Here is a 21,639-nt window from a genome sequence, read left to right on the forward strand (position 1 = left end):
TTTTTGTTTTTTTTTTTTCCGAAGGAGAAAATAAAAAAGGGAAAAGAAAAAAAAGATAGCATGATTATTTCTTTATCTTGTTATGTATATAAACAAACAACCAGTACATCTGTGCTAAGCTACACATTACAAGCACATAAAATTTAATTAGAAAGGCTTAAACAGAACAACCACACTCCACATTTCTCGCGATCTCGCCTTCGTCGCGATCCTGATTCGTCATACATTTTATACTAAGATTCTTAAAAGTGAAGGGTCTGGCCTCGTCGCAGCGGCATTCGCGCGTACCAAAAACCGCGGAAAAGTTACTACTCTCTCCTGTTTACTGTTAACTTCGTCAGCTGAATATTCCGCGCGTAAGTTAGCACCAGAGAGTAATAGGCGAGATTTCTCAAATCTGATTATGTCGTTGCGATCGATGGGGGTTGGCTTTAGTTTGTCACGGCGACGTCTTCCATTCGAACTGAAGATTGTTGAAACTGTTAACGGAATCGACCCCACTCAACATCCTGTTCCCGATGTCCCGCTGTTGTTGATGGTGGTGGTGGTGGTGGTGGTTGCTCCTGCCATTTGGGTCGTGCGACATGTGGCTCATCCCGACCCTCCCGCCGTTCATGGCCATGACGTTGTTCGCCATCGCCGCTCTTAACACGCTCGCCGTCGAGCCCGACGGGCCCATCCCGCCGTATCCCATCCCTCCGTTAATTCCCTTCATGTCATGGCCCAAGGAATTCACCCCGTTAAGTTGAGAGTGCATCATCATCTCTTGCAAGATTTGCTGAACCGAGCTCTGGGATTCATTCGGGTCGGGTTCTTGAATTGGGGTCGGATGCGCCAGAGGCATGTTACTGTTATTCGCATTATGGGAAGGCGGGGCCGTGTTGTTGTTCGATGAAGGGGTCGGCGACGGGAAAGGGGAAGTCGCGCTCGGGTTCTGGTTCGGTTGGGACGGCGGGATCGAATTGGAAGAGCTTGCGGAAGGTATTTGAACTGTGTTTCCGCCTCCGCCGCCATAAGGGCTGCTTACGCTGTTTATATGATTATCTTGCCGACCGTTCATCGAGTTTTGGTGGATTAAGCCGGTAATGGTACTGGTGGAATTATTGGCGCTGACCGCGCCATTGTTATTTGCAGAAGAGAGTTGAACACCTGCTGGATGAGGGCCGGTTTGATTGTTTTGTGTTGCGTTTTGGGAGATCGACGGCTGTTCTTCCGGTCGTCTGATTGGCTGTGGATTTATAACGGACGAGGCGGAAGGCCGTCGTGGGAAGTTGATTAGGCTATCTGAAACAATGTACACAAGCAGAATTTATCAATTTCAAATTCGGTAAAATTTAAAAGGATATATCTAGTTCTACTGCTAAAATTTAGCATTTGATCAAAATTTTCGAAAAAAAAAAGAAAGAAAAAAAGCTGGTGATCTCAGATTACTTTAAAAACGAAGATAAAATACAAAACTATTTCAAGTACAAGTCACAAAGATGTTGCGAGTTTTTATGTATCAAATATAAAAGATCTTAATGAAGCTGTAACCACAATCTGAACAGCTTGGTGCAACCAACAGAAGCAGGGTTAATGCAAAACTTCGAGATCGATCGTAAAAGGTTGTATGATGTCGTGACGATAATCCACACTCAAACTGAAACTTACATAAGGCGAAAAGGCACAATCTGAATAGCCAACAAACAGAGTATCGACAAACAAATGGAAACACAAAAGGAGGGGGGAGAAGAAAAGGGTTTACCCATGGGGCCACTCCTTGTTTCTCTGCTGTAATCAATCAGATCCTTCATACTATTTACGACCTCTGATATCTGCAGAATTGGATTGTGAGCCAAAGATATAACTTGCTCAACACATTTTGCTTCGTGAAAAAGTATGGTTACAGATGTTTAGAGAAGCACAAAAAAAAGAACATATATATATATATATATATATAACCATGAGTTACACATCCCAGTGGACCGGCTAATAATCCATTGAATATACTAACAACCACTAAGTTAAAAGCACAGCGTTATGAATATGAGGGTAAAAAGAAAATCAAGTTATAACCAAAGCAATTAACAATCGATGGAGCCAAAAAACAGTAGGATAAGAATCCTACCTGAAGGCAGCGAACATATCTCTTTGTGTACCCTAAATCATTTACCAGTGGCACCTCCAAAGACTTAGCCAATTGACGAGCGGATGCCACAAACCTGTTCAACAAAACAAAGATAAATTACCACAATGTTTAACTTTTAAACAGAGAGAACAAGACATTGAATATCATTCATTTAGTTACTGCAGTACTGGACAAAGGCTAACTTAAAAACCAATGACAAATGTTTCATGAGATTGATATTTGGTTAATGCTTTAAACATTAATTAGACTTACGAATTGCAGGTATTTTGCAAATCTTGAGAAAATAAGCCTGGCGATGCATTTTGAGCTGCATTCTGATATTTCTGCACCACAGCACCGAGCTGACTCACCTAAACATTTTAAAAAAAAAGAAATAAGAATAAATAAGATATCTTAGCATTTTCTTCAAGGCCGCATTTTGAGCAAAGACAATATTTAGATGGTAAATTGCCGCACCTGAGGAATTAATAATCTTCTAGGTATAAGCTCCTCATGACGCCGAGCACAGAACTCCCATGAACAAATCTAGCCAAAAATGGAGAACCAAAGGCAAATGTATAATGATTAGACATTTTATGAAATTGGGGAGGAGAAAAAGGATCTAGAAAATGTACACATAAATATCAAAATTAGCAATTTCATGCAAAATCTGATATATATATATATATATATAGAACTATATATATATATATATTTAAAAACCCTGATTTTTCATTGTATCTACAAGAATACCCCTCTCTTTAAAAAGTTTAATCAAATACAAGACTGACTTGATCGGCGAATTAGCTGACCCCACCCCAGCTTTAACAAAAAGGTATTTTCATTTTAAAAAAGCACTTTTGGGGAGTATATAAGAAAATCAAGATTTTTTACACTGGTATTTATGTGAATAGATGATTTTGCTGGGATATATATGTAAAAGCCCCTATGATATATTACCTTCAAATCAGGAGAGTAAACAATCCGCAGTTGACCTTCTCGTACCACACGTAACTGCTCAAAAACACTCTCCTGAACCGCTTTGGCATAATCCAGTATTACCTGACCGGATGCATTTTGATACTCCCGTGGCATGTCAACATACAAAAGTTCCTCCAACGTGCCACTAGCATACTTAATTTGGAACAGCCTCGGCAAAACCTCGACGGTTGTTTCTATTGTTTCCAAATAAGGAGAAAGAAGATAATAATATCAAAAGTGGGTCTTAGGAGAATAGAGAAGCGAGAGATGTAGCTAACCAAACATAAGAGAACGAATGCTCAAATAAAATTTAGAAAAGGCAAGTTAGTGCACATTTAGCATACTTTACTTCTTTGTTTTGTTTTTCCTCAAGTTCTACATGATTGAAGGTAGGGACGGCCTTATTAAGTTTGGGTTCTTTGCAAACTTTATATTTATGGGTTTAGTACTAACTTTTTCCTTTTTTTTCTAGTTCGGTTCATGATTAACCAAACAATAACAAGAAAAAAGATTGTAGCCTCCTAAGCACCTTCAGTCACATAAATATTGAGGAATATAAAATTTAAGGAAAAAAAAAAGTGCCAAACAAATGCAAAATAGTTTGATGTTCTAGATCAAGAAGACTTCATACCAAACCCACGACCAGGCTTACGGTTGCATATTTCACAGTGCCACACATCCTGAAAATTGTAAGGCCATTATTAATCATACCATAACATAATGGCCCTCATTCATGAGCTCATATAACGGAAGAGGCTACCAAGATCTAAAGCTAGTTGGTTGCATGGTGACAAACTATATTTTCAATCAGTAAAAGCTAAAGAGTACCTGAGGAAAAACACCAGTAGTTTGACGCCCATTTCCGTATAAAGAAACACACCACCTCTTTTTCGCATGGGGAGCAAAGTACTCTGCGACAAACTTCCTCCAAAACTCTATATTATTATCCTACAATACCATAAAGAGGGCCTAAGCAAACAATATGATAAAATTTCTCCGCCCCCAGTATAAACAAGAGTAATACTCCATGCCCTCAACAGTTCACGAGTCAGCCTTGTACACATGGAAACTAATAATTGGTTTAGCGTTTTGGAATTGATGAACCGTCAAAAGTGTCAAGTTTGAAATTTTATGAAATAGGCCAATTAACAGCAGCCTCGTGTACAATGCTGACTCATAAACGATATTACGGGGTGACGTCTACGGTACATGAAGGAGAAATTTATAAGCAACATGCCACAACGGTAACGCAGGCAAACTTACTTCTGGTCTGTGCTGCTGGTGATACATGTAATGAGTCAACCTTCGAGCACACATTCCAGGCTCATAACTAGGTTTAACTTGAGTTCTCGCGGGAAGACTTTGCATTTGGTTCCGCTGCTGTGGGAGATTCTTGAGAATCTGCTGCTGCCGCTGCTGTTGCTGTTGCTGCATCAGAATCCTCTGCTGCTGCAACAGACCGATCTGAGCCGCCGAAGATTGCCTCGAGATTTGCATTAGCTGCTGCTGCTGCTGCTGCTGCTGCTGATGCTGTTGCTGCTGCAGAGCTAACGCCGAATCTGAATGTTGTCGTTCCAATTTAACAGGTCCGAGAGCTCTTACGGACTGCATATGCTGCGCTTCCATCTTGACTGGAGCCAAGCCGCGTAACGACTGTAAGTGCTGCGTTAAGCCGTTGTTCTGATCGGACGGCCCCGGGCCGGTTGGTGGTTCCAACTTGACCGGGCCCAACGGGCCCACATTGCCCAACGCACCTCTAATTTGCGCTTGTGGCTGGTTAAAATTCGGCACCCCTTCGAGCTGTTGAGAATGAGACTGGTCGGACGACGAAGTAAAACCTAGCGGACTCGACTCCATTGGGACCGGCCCTCCATTCGGGAACGAGTGGTTGAGGAGCGACGGTGCATTGGGCAAGTTCATGGTGTTGAGACTATTACTGTTGAATTGAGTGCTAGTGTTCGCGAATTGCGTGCGAGGTGAGACTAAGGAAGAGAACTGTTGCTGCGAAGGGATTGAATTCGGAGCCGGAGAGCCCGAAGGCACCATTTTTTTTTTTTAATTTTTTCCTAACAAGTGGAGTGGCTCAATATCTGTATACTTATAAAAGGAAAGGTTTTGTTACATGGGTTGTAGGATTTTAACACTGATGAGAGTAAGAAACTAGAAAGGAATAAGCTTTCTCTGCAACATAGTGTAGATTCCAATCCCCTCCCTGTTGCAGAAACTCTCTTTCCAATTCTCCGAAAGAACCCTATCCGGATCTCAAAACAAGCCGTAAAAACTTAATCTTTACCTAAAGATTAAATTTTTTTCCAATCTCCCACCCCGCTTTTCCCTTTCCACCCCCAACCAAAACCAAACAACAAGCTAAAGAAGCACCAAAATGGGAGATCAAAATGCGAACTTTTTCCCCCAAAATAGAAACCAACCACAAAACGCACCAAGACGTAGCTCTTTTTCCACCTCACGACGCGGAAACCTGGAGTAGAAACGCATCAAACACACTAAACAGTAAACACCAACCGAATCCACCGATCCGGGGCTCCGAATCATCAAAAACCCTAAAATCAAGCTCAAAAAAACAAAAACAAAAACAAAAACAAAAAGAAGAAGACGATGCGATTGTAATCCGCAGGAGTCGAGGGTACTTACGTGGGAGGCTCCAAATGCGTTCCCAATAGAGCTCGTCGAAATGAAGAAGAAGAAGAAGAAGAAGGAGAAGAAGAAGAGATCGTAGGGTTAGGGTTTCGTCCGGAGCTTGAAGAAGAAGATCTCAAATTCGTATCCTCGAGTTTTTTTTTTTTTTTTTTTTTTTTTTTTTTTGCTCCTTTTTTTTACTTTGTTTTTTGGGGTTAATAAAGTTTTTTATTTATAATAATAATAATATTTTTTTATTTTTTAGTTTCCATTTCGTCTTTGCTGAGAGGGAAGTGTGTTTTGGGGTTCTTGCGGACGTCAAAGCTTCCTTAGATTTGGTTTAGGATTTGATATTTGTACTCCCCCCTTTTTCCTAGTTCTACGCTACTTTTTAGGTGAGGTGCTTTTGCATTTTACTCCCTGATAATTTATCAATTTTGTAACCACTCCCAAGAAATATGTTTAAGGACCCCATCTAGGCCATTTTAAAATAGACTCTTTTTTTTTAGTTGTTACTGGACACTTTTAAAATTTAATTTGTTTTAATATGAGTTATTTTTATTAGTTATTTTGATCATTGTTAAATCTAATGATATTTTTCTTAGGTATCATAAACTCTGGCCCCATATTGGATAAATATAATTTAAAAAATAATTATTGCAAAGTTAAACATGTAAATTTAGATTGATAGGTAGAAAAGTAATTTAGGTAAGTAATTTGGGAACGTGTTGAGTTTATTTTCAATACAAGAGCAAATAATAATGGCCTTTTTGTAAAAAACAAAAAAAACAAAAAAAAAACAAAAATCATTAGTTTCTGCGTTTTTGCAAAACTAGACTATCTTTTTATTTTTATAAATTTGTGTTAATTTTTTTTTTAAACTGACCAAAATATTCCTGTACCTTAAACATCTCATCTCTTTTTCTTTGTCTACCTCCTCATGGGTCCATATCTCTACCGCCAGTGGCAGTCTAGAGCGCTCATCCTACCTTCGCTGCCTCCATACCAATCCTCCATTACGTCGACGTCGTGGTGTTGCTCACAAGCGAGAATAAGAAGGTGAACTTGACATGCTCATCGCCGTGACCGTTCAGAGCTATGTCGGAAATGAAAAATACGGCGGCAAAGAAGGAGGGAGACGATCGTTAGTCAGGATGTATCCAAAGCACGTTCGCGACACGAAGCATGACCGATTACAATGAGATAGTGACGGTAATAGGAAAGAAAAATCTAGCAGATAATGTGGTATTGCACTATTTAAGAAAATAGATTATTTAAATATATATTGCATTATTTAGTAATAAAATCGAACAATTTTATAGTTTATTATCTGTGTCAAAATGCAATATATATTGAAATAATGCAACTTTTTTAAAATACTGAAACATCACGTCGTCCGCAATATTTTTCTTCTCTCACTACCGTCATTCTCAACAAACGATCATCGCTCTCCTCCTCCCTCACCTCCGTCTTTATCTCCGACGACACTACGATCAGTGCCACCATCTTTTTTATCGCGATGATCACATTGGAGAACGCTAAAAACAGCTATGGTCAAAAATGAGCCAAGCTTCGTCATCATCCTCTCTATTTGCGGGTGAGATAAAGAAGAAGTGCGAAAGAAAAGTGGGGCGATGGAAGAGAAGTGTGAGACAACGGAAGAAGAAAAAAACAATGAGGGAGAAAGAAATAGTAGAAATATTTTGATTAGTTAAAAAAAAAATCGTATGAATTTGCAAAAACTAAAAAATGGCCCACTTTTATAAAATTTCAAAATTAGTAAATTTTCTATATAAAATGACCAATAATAATAATAGTCTTAATGGTAAACTTTAATTTATTCATTTGTGATTCAAAAAGTTATATCTAAACATTTTATAATTTTAATTTTAGTTGACAGTAAGAATCTACTATCAAATATCAAAATAATATTTTTTACAAACTTTTAGATGATAAAGTATAAATTATAAAATAATAATATGCTATATTATATTGCATTATAATTCATAAAAAATATTATTTTAATATTTTATTTAGCTGTATGTCCTCACAATAAAAAAAATTAATACTCTATAATAGTTTAGTGTGATATTTAAATTACAAATAAAAAGGCTAAATTACAGAAAATTCTACTGTAAATATTCGTTTTTTTACTTTTTTTTCATGACTTTAAAAAACTCAATTTTGCCCCTTAAAATTTTAGAAATATTTTTAGGGAGTACCGCATTAATGGAGAGGGTAAAATGATCAATTTGCCCTCACTACTTCTATAAAAAAATATATATTTTTATGTATTTTTATTTTAAAAAGCATTTTCGGTATAAATTATAAAAATAAACGGAATATTGGGGGAGTAAAGTATAGATTTTTTAAAATTAGAAAGGAATAAAAAAGATATTTATAAGGGAGTTTTCTATAATTTAGCAAAATAAAAAAGTAAAAATGCGCCTTAGCATAGTTCCAATTGCTGTACTTGGGTCTCTTCGTGAGGTTACCATTGTAGCTGTTAAAATTAAATATATCAAATCAAATACCGAATTTGTATTTATATATAGTTACAACTGCAATACAATTATAACTACATGCAACCAAACGGTCCCTAAACTGCACAAGGCAAATTTCGAAAATACCACAAAAAAACTGCACAAATTGGTGTATCACTTATTAAATAGTTGATTAGTTGTGGGAGCAATACGCAAAATGACCAATTTACCGGCTATTGCCGGTAAATGCGATAATGCGATGATGTGTGGAGTGAAAATATCCCCCTCTCTCTCTCTCTCTGCGCTCAAAACGAGTCAAAAAATCTCTTCTCTACCATCCCCATCCATCCCACCATCATCATCATCATCATCATCATCATCATCGCAACGCATGGAATTTCAGGGTTTATTACGCTGACATGTGGAGCCCACAGGAGCTAAGAACTTGCATGCACCCGGTGCACCGTGCACTCCTGGGAATTAACACGTGTTCTTGGCTAAATAAATAGATTAGGGGCTGTTTGGTTCCTTGTAAAACTACAGGAAAAAAATTTTCGGTAGAAAAAAATTTTTGGAGGAAAATAAATTTTACGGTTTAGTGTTTGGTTTGTAGTAAACGAAAAGTAGTTTTTCATTACGGTTGTTTGGTTGAAAGGAAAAAAAAGAAAAAGAAGAAAAAAAATTAGTTACAAATAAAAAATTATTATTATATATATATATATTTATTTATTTTATATAAATAAAATATTATATATATATATATATATTATATATATAAAAATGGGGCAGAGAAAGAGGTCCATCATGGACCTCTCTTCACACGGTCCACAAGCGGACCTCGTGGACCGCATTTTTTTTTTCCCGTGTCGTGCGCAACGCCGCGCGAGGTCCATCATGGACCTCTCCTCACATAGTCCACGAGGTGGAGTAGACCTCGTGGACCGCGCCCATTCTTCTCCCGCGCGGCGTGCGCAACGCCGCGCGTTTTCGTTTTCCGCTCCATTCGAGCGGAAAATGAAAACCCTTGTTTTTTCTAAGACTCCGTAAAAAAATTTTCCGGAAAATTTTTTTTACGAGCCACCAAACACCGAAATTTCACTTTTCACCTGAAAAAAAATTTTTCGGAGTGATTTTACGAGGAACCAAACACACTTTTAGGAAAAACTCTTGCGTTAAAAATTACCTCAATTATATCTACACATTTTGTTATTATCTTAGATAGCTTAGGTATGGGGGATAATTATTGAATTCGATTATAAATTTTATAAAATAATATAATAATATAATAATTGCTCAAAAAAATTTATTTTTGCTAGCGTTAGTAAAATATGAGATATGTTTTATCCAACTTTTTATCTATTTTTGAACTGTAAATTAAATAAATGTTGAGATATGGAACAAAGTAATAAGCTAGCTTATTTTAGTAAAATTTTATAATCCAATTTACTTATTTTTAATTTTTTCGATTGATTTAAAATGATGGTAAAGTATATGATAATAATTAACATAATTTCAATATAGGAAGGTAATTGAGATAGATTCTTAGATCTATTTGATTCCTAGTTATTGGATTTATTTTTTTACACAAATTAATAAGCTTTTTTTCATATTTAAATTATTTCATATATTGTAGATTGTATAGAGTAAATTAATTTGAATTTTACAATAATATTTATTTAGCAATAAAATTGCGGTTCATGTGATGTACGGATACACCGGGTGCACGCGCAGCTATTTCTCCGCAACACCGCCCATGGAGCACATCGTATGTAAGCGTGACATGAACCGGTTACACGGAACAGCACCTCCCATCCATCCATGTCCATCCTCGCCATGGCATGCAGGCATGCCATGGCATGGCATCCATTTTGTGGGCCCCAACTCCGACACAGGAGAAGTGGGTCCCACGGAATTAGACCCCTTTTCTTTTTCACTTAATTTTGGACGAGATTACCCCCGAGGTCTCCCCCATAATTACGATCTTGTGAAATCCATCAGCAGCGCGAATCTCAAGGCAGGAACTTTTTTTTAGGGATGCAAATGGATTCGCGCTGGTAGAGCTTCTGTATTGGGCCGTAATGAAAAACAAAAAATATAAAAAAATATATAATGCATTCTAATTCGTCAAATTTTTTTTTTTTTATCCGTCCTAATTTGTCAAAGATCCGCTACTGCTCCGATCCGTCCCGAACAAAATGATAAATGGAAATAAAAAATATGACTAAAATTAACTCGGCCCGAATCCGTCTCCGACAAGAAACGGAGTGGATAATGAAGGACTCATCTCGCCCTCGGATTCGTTCAGTTTGCATTTCTATACTCTATAAACTAAAAATACTTATATTTTACCTCATCATGTTTGTGAATTAAATTATTATTTTCATATGGAATAAATTTTTTTTGAGAAATAGATAGCAAGCTACCTGCTTCATTCATTGAGATAAATGAACTGAGCATACATGTGGAAAGCAACTAGAGCTTTCGAAGAACAGGCAAACAAGGTACAAAACAAGCAAAAGAAGGGGGTGGAGGGGGGAAGAGAAGAAGTAAAGAATGGAAGAAGAAAAGAGGAGAGGGTCGCTTTAAAGCACTGCTGATCAACTACTCTTAAGCAATTTGACGCACTCTAGCGACCGAGAAGCATTAGGTACCAATCCACGAAAGATGTAGTTATTCCTGTCCCTCTAGACCACCCACCAGATCGTTGCCAGATAAGTCAAACAAAGTGTCCTCTTCGACTTGACGGGGTTGGCTGACGCTCCAATCCAGAGATTTCGAACATCACCCATGGTGAGCTCAGGTGTCTCCAGTTCGTCGACACAGAGGAGTAGGAATCTGAACAAAACGCAGTTACAAAAGAGATGGTCGCAGTTTTCCGCTTGTACCGCACAGAAGACGCATTGTGGGTCCAAAGGCATGCCTCGTTTGAGCAGTCTGTCAGCGGTAGATAGTCCTTTTCCGAAGTAACAACCAAATGAAGACTTTAATATGGAATAAATTGATGCCAATATTCAGGTCGTATGCTATGTCTATTTTTTTTATGACTCATATTTTTAAAATTAAATTTTAGTTTGATAGATATAATCTGCACCATCTAGATAATGTATAAAAATTTCGCTGTTTGAAATTTAAGTCAAGTTTTATATTTGGTTCTCAAACTTTTGATTTTGACATTTAGAACTTTTAATAACATTTTAATTTAGTCTTCAAACTTTCAATAGCGTTTCGTTTCAATCCTTAGCTCGGATTAAAAATTATTATGTGTACCTAGCATAACATTTCTCATAATAATATACAATCAAAATATTAATTAATAAAAGAGGAAAACTACATTCACGCTAATTATATTTGTTCTCTCAACCGTTTTCTGAACTTGCGGGATGAAAATGAAACGTGTAGTGAGAAAATATGATGAAAAATATTTTTTTCTTATTTTTGTGAGTGATAAATGGTTGTGTAGATCACATACCACCTTATACATGCATATAATTAACAAAGCTTTTATATAATTGGGTGGATTACAATTCACAAACTATATATCTTCTTAGTAGTGCATAAATAGAAAGGTAATGAAGAGAGAGAAACAAAGAGCATGTAGAGAGAGAGAGAGTACAAACAAAACAACACTAATGCATATAACCTAATAAAAATGCACCATTCTCTCTCTCTCTCTCTAGACTTGGTGGTCTATTTGGTGGTGCACTTGCATGTTGATCTTCTCCATAGGCTTGGTGTTGGTGGTTTTAGCGGATTTGGATTCCTCCATCTCGATAGAGTCGTCTTTTGTGGTGTCGCGCCCTTTGCGGTCTCTGTAGATCATGTAGAGGATCAGTTGCAGTGCACCGAGAAAGCTCCCGCACCCGTTAGGCACCTGAAATAGAAAGAAAGAAATGAATTAACACTCTCTTAAACTCCGAGCCTAATGTCAAATATAAACTAGCTTTATGATCTTAATCTGTAGCTAGTTATAAATTCAAAACAAGCGAAATGAAATGTTATAAGAGTTTGAGTTTGGTTACCGTAACGAAGGGATCGCGACCGAGTAGGCCATAGATGAACCATGATGTGCCACACAAGAACACAAACAATGAGAGGAAAAAGGGCATGAACTCCACACTCTTGGTTTTAATCACCAATCTCTGCAAATAAAGTTCCTTGATGATGTTGTTGAAAAATAAAAACAGCAATTGCTTACGTATTCTTGAAAAGTTTCAGACTTTCTTATCTATTCTGCATAGAAGACTAATATATATATATAAAAAAAAACTCTTTTAATGTTTCAATTTTTTCAAATATCCGCTTAGAGTTAGATTCGGTTAGTGAATAGTTAGGAACAACTGTTATCTATGTGAAATTACCATTTTACCCTTTCGAACGTATTCTTCTGCCGTCACTAACTTTTTTTATTTGTCCTTAAATTAGGAACAAAAGAGGTATTTTGATTTTTTTTTTTTTTTTTACTCGGATAGAAATTTAATCCGGGTTTAATCTAGAATGACTTAACGGATACTAACAGTGGGGTTATTTTTAAATAATGAAAAAATATATGAGCGTGTTTGAAACCAAAAAAAAAAGAGGAATGTATGGAGTATTTCAAAAATTTTGAAGAGTATTCAGGGTAATTACCCCAAAATAAAAAGAGCATGATACTACACCAATATATATTGTTGTGTGGAACTAGACTACTATGCTATTAATAGCACCAAGTTATTAGTGTTATTAGATTTTTGACCCTTAAATAAAAGGATATGCGGTTAGGATGGTAGTGATCCCCTAAAGTTGAAGAGATGAAAATGGTCAAAAGGATCAGATCTAGCTAACGCCGAAAAACTCGATAGCGCCAAGCGCTTAGTGCTATCGATAGTATATATAGTAGCCAGACCCTTATCGTACGTACTTTCATATTCTAGAAATTTATATATATCTTACAACTCATAGGAACAACGGTGAGATAGGGTAAAAAAATGTTACCATGATGGATAGCGGAGAAGCATACATGCAGATGGAGAAGATCGTCGCAGCGGAGCCGCAGAAGAGCTTACGAGACTGCCCGTGGAGGGCGAGCAGCGAGATCAGGACGACGGCCGCGAAGATGGAGCTGACAATCATGAGAAGGCCCAGCATCTTCATCCTAACTTTGCTCGTCGACGCGTAAGTTAGGAATATGATCACGTAAACCAGCTCAATGGCCGTGCCAGCGCCGTTGATCGTCGACACCAGTAGGTTGTTCGGCGAGACGAATGGCATGCCGTACCTTCATGTAAGAAAAAATTAATGATCATCAAAATTAAAAGCTATGAAAATAAGAGATTAGACATATCTATCAAATTAGAAAAATTTGAAGCGTAAAGAGTATCGAATTTAAATTTCAAATTTTCTTGGCCCATTTGATGAGGGCCCAAACATCATTGTCTAGGCCCATGAGATTTCATAGTCAATAATAATTAATAGAAAATGTGATAATTAATAGCTTATTTATTGGGATGCAAATAATTGTTTAATTATTGAGGTGAAGCTTTTCAATTAGTTGCAATGAACCAAATCCTCATTTTGTATGATTGATGCTTAAAGCTAAAATATTTAATGAGATTTTTGAACCCAAAATTTAATTTTTTTTAATAAAATTTTGCCTTTTTACTATAGTAAAAACTATTAATTAGTCCTCACTCTTTGAATGATGGAAAGAGTTTAATGTAACCCACAAAAAAGTACCCCCATTATTCCACATTTGAAATAAAGAGTACACAATTAATCAATTGCACTATATTCCTCTAAGATTTGAATTTAGGGTACAATTTTAGAAAAAAACTTTTTTCTTTTTCTTTAAGTGATCAAACTATCGTAGTTTAAGTGGCAGAAGAATTCAGCGGGAATCGCGATCTTTAAGATATATATTTTCTACGCATTTAATTTGGACAGCCTAAATTCATTTCGCCACACGCAATGACCTTTTTGCGCAGGCAAACTCCGCACGTGGGGCTGCAGAAAACCTAATCAGAATCCTCATAAGATGTAAAACCTTCATAACCTACAAATGATCGGATTTTTAAATAAAACTTCTGAAAAAGTAATTTGAATGAGAAGTGTACATCATTCTTCGCCGTTGAGCTCCGAATGTAGGATGAGTCACATGGCTCACCAAACTTACTCCGCGATATCTCGTTGAGGAGCTCATCAACAAAATCGCATTTAAACTTCTTATATATATATATATATATATATATATATATATATAACTCAATAATGAGGGAATAATTCATCAATCACACCAAGTTAAATGCTTCACCTTCTATCATCATCAACATAATATTATAGATGGAACGTTCACGACTCTGTTACACGTTTTTGGCACGCTTAACACACACGTGTTGGGCGCGTCCACAATAGTGTGATTCCCCTTTTCACAAGCAACAACACATTGTTTTGGCCCTTTTGGTCCCAACCAGTGCACATATGTACTACCTTTGCTATTTTTGGTCCCCATTAAAGAGGAAATGATTCAGCTGTGGACCTCTTTGAGCCTTTGCTTGGTTGGTTGCGCACATGGTTTTGTATTTTTTTGTTCAGAAGTTTATAAATTACTAAATTACAAAAAAATTTCTTATAAGTACTCGTTTTTTCACCTTTTCTCTCTAATTTTTAAAAATCTATATTTTATTCACTCAACATTTCAAGTTATTGCATTTAGTTTCTCTCCGTCAGGGTTTTATCACTATTCTGCCCATTTCTTATAAAATTTATATCGAAAATGTCATTCAAGATGACAGAAATATATTAAAAATTATTTATTCTTTATAAAAGAAGTAATTAATGGCAATTTGGTTATTTGCCCTCTCCATTAACGCCGTACTCCCCTGAAAATATTTCTGAAATTATAAGAGAGCAAAATATAAGTTTTTAAGCGAGTATTTACATAAGATTTTTTATAATTTAGTCATTTGTAAAAATGTTTAGGTAAAGGCAGTACTAATAAATTAATTTGTTCGGTCCTTATTTTTATCATATATCTTGTTATTCAAAGAAACGGTTCAGAATTAGTCTTAACACCCCTCTACTTACATGCATGATAAATATCAGGTGAATGGTGTCTTGTACATCGACTGAAGACGTAACAGGAAGAGACAGCGGAATCGTAAAACAAAAATATTTAGCAGATATAGAAACCAAACATAGAGGTAGGAACCAAGCTATGATAATACATATGTTAATACAAAAGCTTAAACTATCAGATGGAAAAGTTCTTTTCATTATATACAGTCCAGGATTCTTAACAGTATAAACCAATGGTAAAAACGTAGATAACTTATATGAACTATAAATCATTTTGAATTGGCAACTTAATCTTTTAAAATTTAAATTTCACCACCCAATATTTCAACTTGTTTGATTTGAGTCAGGCAACGACACTTCAACTTCAGAATTTGAATATGTCGTTTTTCTTTACATGTTTAAAGTTAAAGTATTATTGACCAGTTCAAATCAAACAAATTGAAAGATCAAATAGTAAAATTAAAATTTTATAGTCAATTCAAAATGATCCATAATTCAAATATATATATATATATATATTCAAAACTTAGAGGGTTTAAAATAGTCTTAGTAGTGTACACACACCATCAAGGGGAACTTGGTCACTTATTTTTCAGATATATTTTCAAAATTTTAAATTTCAGTAGCATGATGAGCTCTATACTTTTTTTTTATCTTTTCGCTAGTTTGAAATTCAAATAGAACATCAAATTGATTTAAAATTTCACGTACCAAGCAGAGAGGAGGCAATTGAGAAGGGTCATGTTGTACGGCACGCCGGAGAAATCCTCCGTCGATTTGTTCTTTTGGATCCTCCGAAACGTGAGACTGATAAAATAATAATAATAATAATAATAAATAAATAAATAAATAAAACTTTACAAGCATGTTAAAATTGTTGTAACACGGAGTCAGAGAAATCTAGAGAAAGAAACATTTAAATTAGAATATTTACGTGAAAAACTCTTTATCGCGACACAGAAACTAAATCATATCATAAAAAATAGTATTATATATATATATGTATAGTACTTACATGGGAGATAAAAATAGAAATAAAGCAGTGACATTTCCTGCATAAAGTGAGAGAAAGAGAACAATTAGCATAATTATTATCAAACTAAAGAGAGGAGTGGAGAGGGAGAAGAGGTAAAAAAATGATTGGAGAAAAAAAAAAAAAAAAAACAAGAGGAGAGAGAAAGAGAAGAAGCACTTCTCACCAAAAATTCCAAACAAGAAATGTAACACATGCACCACATCCATGTCACTCGTGCTTCTCCCAAAAGCTATATAGCCAACAAATTAATTAAGCCCTAAAGATGAGCTCTAAAAGCTCTAAGAAGAAGCTGTGCTTTTTTCCCTTCTCTTTTTTTTTTTTTTTTTTGCCTTGGTGATAAGCAACAAAAGAGAGAGAGAGAGAGAGAGAGAGAGAGAGAGAGTTATATGAGTATATGTGTGTATGTATGGTTTTTATGTGAGAATTGGTTTGTACATTTATAGGGGAGAGCTTTAGCATGCTATTGAATTCGATCTTATCCAATGATCTCAGTAAAAAAAAAAAAAGTTTTAAGGGATTTGTGTTTTGATGTGCATGTTTTCGAGTTGTATTTACTCTTGAGTATGCTCCTTTTAACTCTTTTTCTGATACGTTACCATCACTATCTAGTACAGTTAATTTTAAAAGTTAATTGCATACAGGTCCCCACAAGTCCTAATATTTTTAGATATTTCCATTTGGTTTGTTACCATTAGAGAACCGTTAGAAAACTGTTTATATTTTCAAATTTTCCATCATAAATATGTCATTCCAAAAATTATAACAGTATAATATAAGAGGGGTAAAAATATCAAAAATTAACTTGAGTAAAGTAATTTACCTATGGTTAATTAAACTTTTCTAACGAATTTTAACGGTATGAACATATCTGAAAATATTAGAAATTTTGTATGGATAATTTATGAAAGTTAAATTTTATAGAAATATATCTGCAGCTCACTATGTTTATAGGGACCTGTACGCAATTGATCCTAATTTTAATATCCTTGTCCCCAAATAAAAGATCTGAGGTTGGATTTTTCACGTGCATGATCAGCTTTATCAGAATGGGCATTTTAGTCTCTAACTTTTCGAGAGAAAAATATATGGGTTACTTAACAAAAATAAATTAAAAAATTTAAAAGGAACCTTTTTCTGCTAGGTTTGAATTTTTATGGAGATCTAAGAAAAGGTCATTTTGAAATTATTATCAAGAACTTTTGGCTATTTAAATTTAAGTTAAAATTTAACTGAAGAATGGTCAAAATTGTCGTTTTTGTTACGTATCGCGCGACTATTAACAATTGAAAAGTATATATTCAGAATAGTTAATTTTTTATAGAATCTATAATTAAACACATTTTCTTTTCATTTAAGCAATAAAGATGAGTTAGATTGGAAAAATCAAAAGCTAATTATAAAACTATTTATCAATAGTCAAAAAATTTATTACAAATGTGTTGAAGTCCATGTACTCTTTTGACCTTTATGCTTTTTGTGTTTGCCTTTAATTTTTCCTATTGTGAAAGCTCTCCTAGTTATTTTTCACGAGGGATAATTAATGCCTTTGTTTTATTTTTTCTTATTTTTTTTATTTAATTTTGGTAAATACATACAGAATTTATCTAAATTATAAGCTATTTTGAGTCGACTATTCAACATTTCAAAATTTTAATTTTACTATCTGATTTTTTAATTTTTTAATTTGAGTCAGTCACTGATATTGACTTTAAAATTTAAATGCGTTGCTTATTTTTTTAGATTGAATTAGTATCCTTCATGCAATTCTCACAACTATAAATTTATTAACATAAATAATTAATTTAAATTTTAAATTGTTGAATAAGACAAATCAAATAAATTAAAATATTTGATAGTAAAATTAAATTTATAAAAAGTTAGCAGCCGACTCAAAATGATTTACAGTTCAGATAAGTTTATCATTTTTTAAAATATTTATTTTTTTTAGAGAGGGTGTGATATAGGGATGTCAATAATGGATATGAAAATCCAAAATTTTATCTAAATCCAAACCCAAATGAAGTGAATTTATCCGTTACTAAATGGATATACTTTCGGATATGAATATAAAAAATGAAAATCCAACGAATTTGGATTCGGGTATATATTTTGATTATACCCGACCCGAAACCAAACCCGAATCCGACCCCGACCCTGACCCCGACCTCGAAATTATTTTACATTATATTTTATATATATAAATATTTGATATTATATTTAAATTTATATTTTAATAATTCAAATTTAATATAATACTAGTGTAGACATCCGCACATAGTTGCGGGTTGATTTCGAATAAATAAATAAATAAATAAAATTAAAGAAAAAAGGCAAAAAAAAAGAGTCAAAAAATTTAAAAAAATTAAAAAAAAACAATAGCTGCTGCAGTAAAAGAATAAAAATAAAAATATGAGAAAAATATAAAAAGTAAGAAAAAATTATAAAAATAATAAATTATATTTATAACAGTAGTAAAAATTGAGGACTAACATGTCATGTGCAAGCCTGAAATTTCGCAAAAACATGTCATGTGCTTCATTGTGCAAGTTAGAAATTGCGACTTATTAAAGTTTATGGATTAAAGTGTAACGTGTCTCATAGTTTGATCCAGAAATTATAATGCATTAAAGTTCGAGGTTGGTCTAGAGTGTCACGTGTCTTATAGTTTGAGAACCAAAATTATAATTTATCTTTTATATATATATATATATACATTCGACAAAATAATCTACTAAACTATCTAATAAATTTTAGAATGTCTAATTGTTAAAATTAAAAGTTAACTAATCATTGTTTAGGTATTCTAGAATATTTAAATGTGACGTTGGACTACTTATCAGACTACAAATATGGCATTGAAGTTTGATATTAGAATCAAACTAAAAACGCATTGAATTTTCTTGAACTATGAATCATTTTGAATTAGCTATCTAACCTTTCAAAAAAAAAAATCTCTATCCAACATTTTAATATGTAGTTTTGAGTCGATCAATAGTACCTATCTCTCACATTTCTAAATGAAGTAAACGAAGCAGGTAGCGTGCTACCTATCTCTCAAAAAAAAAAAAAAATATTTAGATTTGAGTCGATCAATAGTACTTTGACTTTAAAACAATTAATTAATTAATTTTAGTATATTTCGTACAACTCTCACAATTAAATTTATTAAAATAAGTAATTAATTTAAACCCCATCAATCCTTCTTTTGATCAATATTATAAAACCAAAATTTATATTTAATGCACGCAATCTAAATTATTTAAAAAATTATCTATAAAATTTTTATAATAAAAAGAGAAAAATTAGATTGGATTAAAAAAATGCTTGATTTTATTTTTTTCCGTCAATATCAGTAGAGAGAGAGGAAAAAAATAAGATGAAAACAACATCCCCCCAAACTAAGAATTCATAATATATATATATATATATATATATATATATATATATATATATATATATATATATAGATAGATAGATATTTTGAATATTGCAAAGAAAAATAATTATTTTGGTTCAAATTTTAAATTTTTGGTTGAATTCGAATTTGAATATGAATTTTTAAAAATCCGTCCATTTAGACTCAAATTTATATTTGGGATTTGGAGTCCAATTGGATTCGGATTTGTTGAAAATCCGCACCAAATTCAACCCGTTGAGAAGCCAGTGTGTATATGCTTAAGAGCAAGTTAAAATTAGGCAGATGATAAAATCATTTTGATTACGAATCACGCTTAAACGCCACGTGGGCTTTGAAACATGTGAAGCTCGCATTTCCACATTGTCTTAGTTATAGTGGATAAGTGTCGGTTTGACCTCTACCTCGAGCTTATGCAAATTACTATAATAATAATAATAATAATAATAATAGAGTGAGGCTACTATGCTATCGGAACGGAGCCTTCCGCGCTTTCAGCTCGTTTTCAATGTTGCGACTTTCGAATCGTCGATCGGCTCCGTTAAACTTGATCTAAGTATTTGGAATATCTAGAAAATAAAATTTATTATTTTCGATATCATTTGCCTAGTGATCGAATGGGCTCAAAATCAACAAATTTCAATGGCCGTAGTGAGCCGTTTGCAAGTTTAACGGTGTAGAAATATCCAAATCACGTGAAATTTTGATAGAAAATTCTTTATACTATATAAAACAAGATCAATATCTTTGATTTAAAATTTTAATGTCATATTATTGCATTTTGTAAGATTTTTATTTTCAGCCGTTGATTTTGAGCCCCTTCGTTCACTAGGCAAATGATATCGTAAAATCATAAAATTTATTTTCTAGATACTTCAAATACTTTATATCAAGTTTAACGGAGTCGATCGATGATTCGAAAGTCGCAACATCGAAAACGAGCTGGAAGCACGGAAGGTTCTGTGCTTCCGATAACATAGTAGCCTCACTAATAATAATAATAATAATAATAATAATAATAATAATAAGAGTAAACTTTAAATAACATTTTTGTGGTTTCACGCTTTTTCATTTTAGTATTTTATAGTTTAAAATATATCAATTTAGCACCGTGTGATTTTATTTTTCTCTTTTCGTCAGTTTTTCTGCTAGATTTTCATTAAATCATACATAAAAAACTTCAGTTACCCTATCTATAGTTTATCGAATATTCACTTTAATACCTTTTAGTTTTACCTTCGTTACTTATTTAACGAAATAAATTAGTAAAGGAGATAACAAAAATTATAAAAAAATTACAGGGTATAAAAATGATACACGTTAAATCACAAGGTACTAAAGTAAAAAATACGAAACCACAAAATGGTATTTGAAATTTTTTCTAATATAATAATAATAATAATAATTAGTGTCTGGTTGTTTCGCCTAGTATTTTCGTATCTGTCTCTTTAGGAAAAGCTTTTGCTACATGTGAGAACAAAAAATAAAATTTTAAAACCCAAAAAAGTAAAATATATTTAAATTGCATTTTTTATTCTGCTAAAAAGTGGAGAAGCTACGTAATAAAGTTAATTATGTCGAATATAAATAGACAATAAAATCTCACAAACTAAATAGTCAACATATTTAGAAATCGAAATGGGATCGAATTGTTTGTTTTACTATCCTTTTTAGATCATTCTTGTTTGATGCTTCTGGATCAAGAATTTTAAATGCCCATTGGCATAGGCAGTATCTACTTTGCTATATTATGTCAACAAAATATTAGCACGATACAGTCCCCATACTGATGATACAGCTTAAAACCCTCTATTTTTTAAATTAATAAGTAATTTTCTCAACAAAATTCAAAAAATTTGATAAAAATGCATAATAAATAGTTAAAAAAATTTTTGCTAAAAAATAAATATATTTAATGCTATTATGTGTC

At 33.7% G+C, this 21,639-nt stretch overlaps 2 protein-coding genes across 2 annotated transcripts; both read right to left on the bottom strand.

Annotated features, from left to right (window-relative positions):
- LOC109712008 (transcriptional corepressor SEUSS-like) lies at window positions 40-5,113 on the bottom strand. The gene is made up of 9 exons (XM_020235424.1): window positions 4,352-5,113; window positions 3,917-4,036; window positions 3,720-3,768; window positions 3,068-3,282; window positions 2,585-2,653; window positions 2,381-2,478; window positions 2,108-2,201; window positions 1,745-1,814; window positions 40-1,284 (listed from the first exon to the last, which is right to left on the bottom strand). Exons 1-9 carry the CDS (start codon window positions 5,006-5,008, stop codon window positions 440-442), a joined length of 2,217 nt encoding a protein of 738 aa, XP_020091013.1. The 5' UTR covers window positions 5,009-5,113; the 3' UTR covers window positions 40-439.
- On the bottom strand, window positions 11,689-16,663 carry LOC109717722 (bidirectional sugar transporter SWEET1b). Its single transcript, XM_020243610.1, has 6 exons — window positions 16,458-16,663; window positions 16,274-16,310; window positions 15,970-16,065; window positions 13,180-13,462; window positions 12,228-12,347; window positions 11,689-12,079 (listed from the first exon to the last, which is right to left on the bottom strand). Exons 1-6 carry the CDS (start codon window positions 16,498-16,500, stop codon window positions 11,882-11,884), a joined length of 777 nt encoding a protein of 258 aa, XP_020099199.1. The 5' UTR covers window positions 16,501-16,663; the 3' UTR covers window positions 11,689-11,881.

This window comes from Ananas comosus, linkage group 1, assembly GCF_001540865.1.
Source record: "Ananas comosus cultivar F153 linkage group 1, ASM154086v1, whole genome shotgun sequence".
NCBI lineage: Eukaryota > Viridiplantae > Streptophyta > Magnoliopsida > Poales > Bromeliaceae > Ananas > Ananas comosus.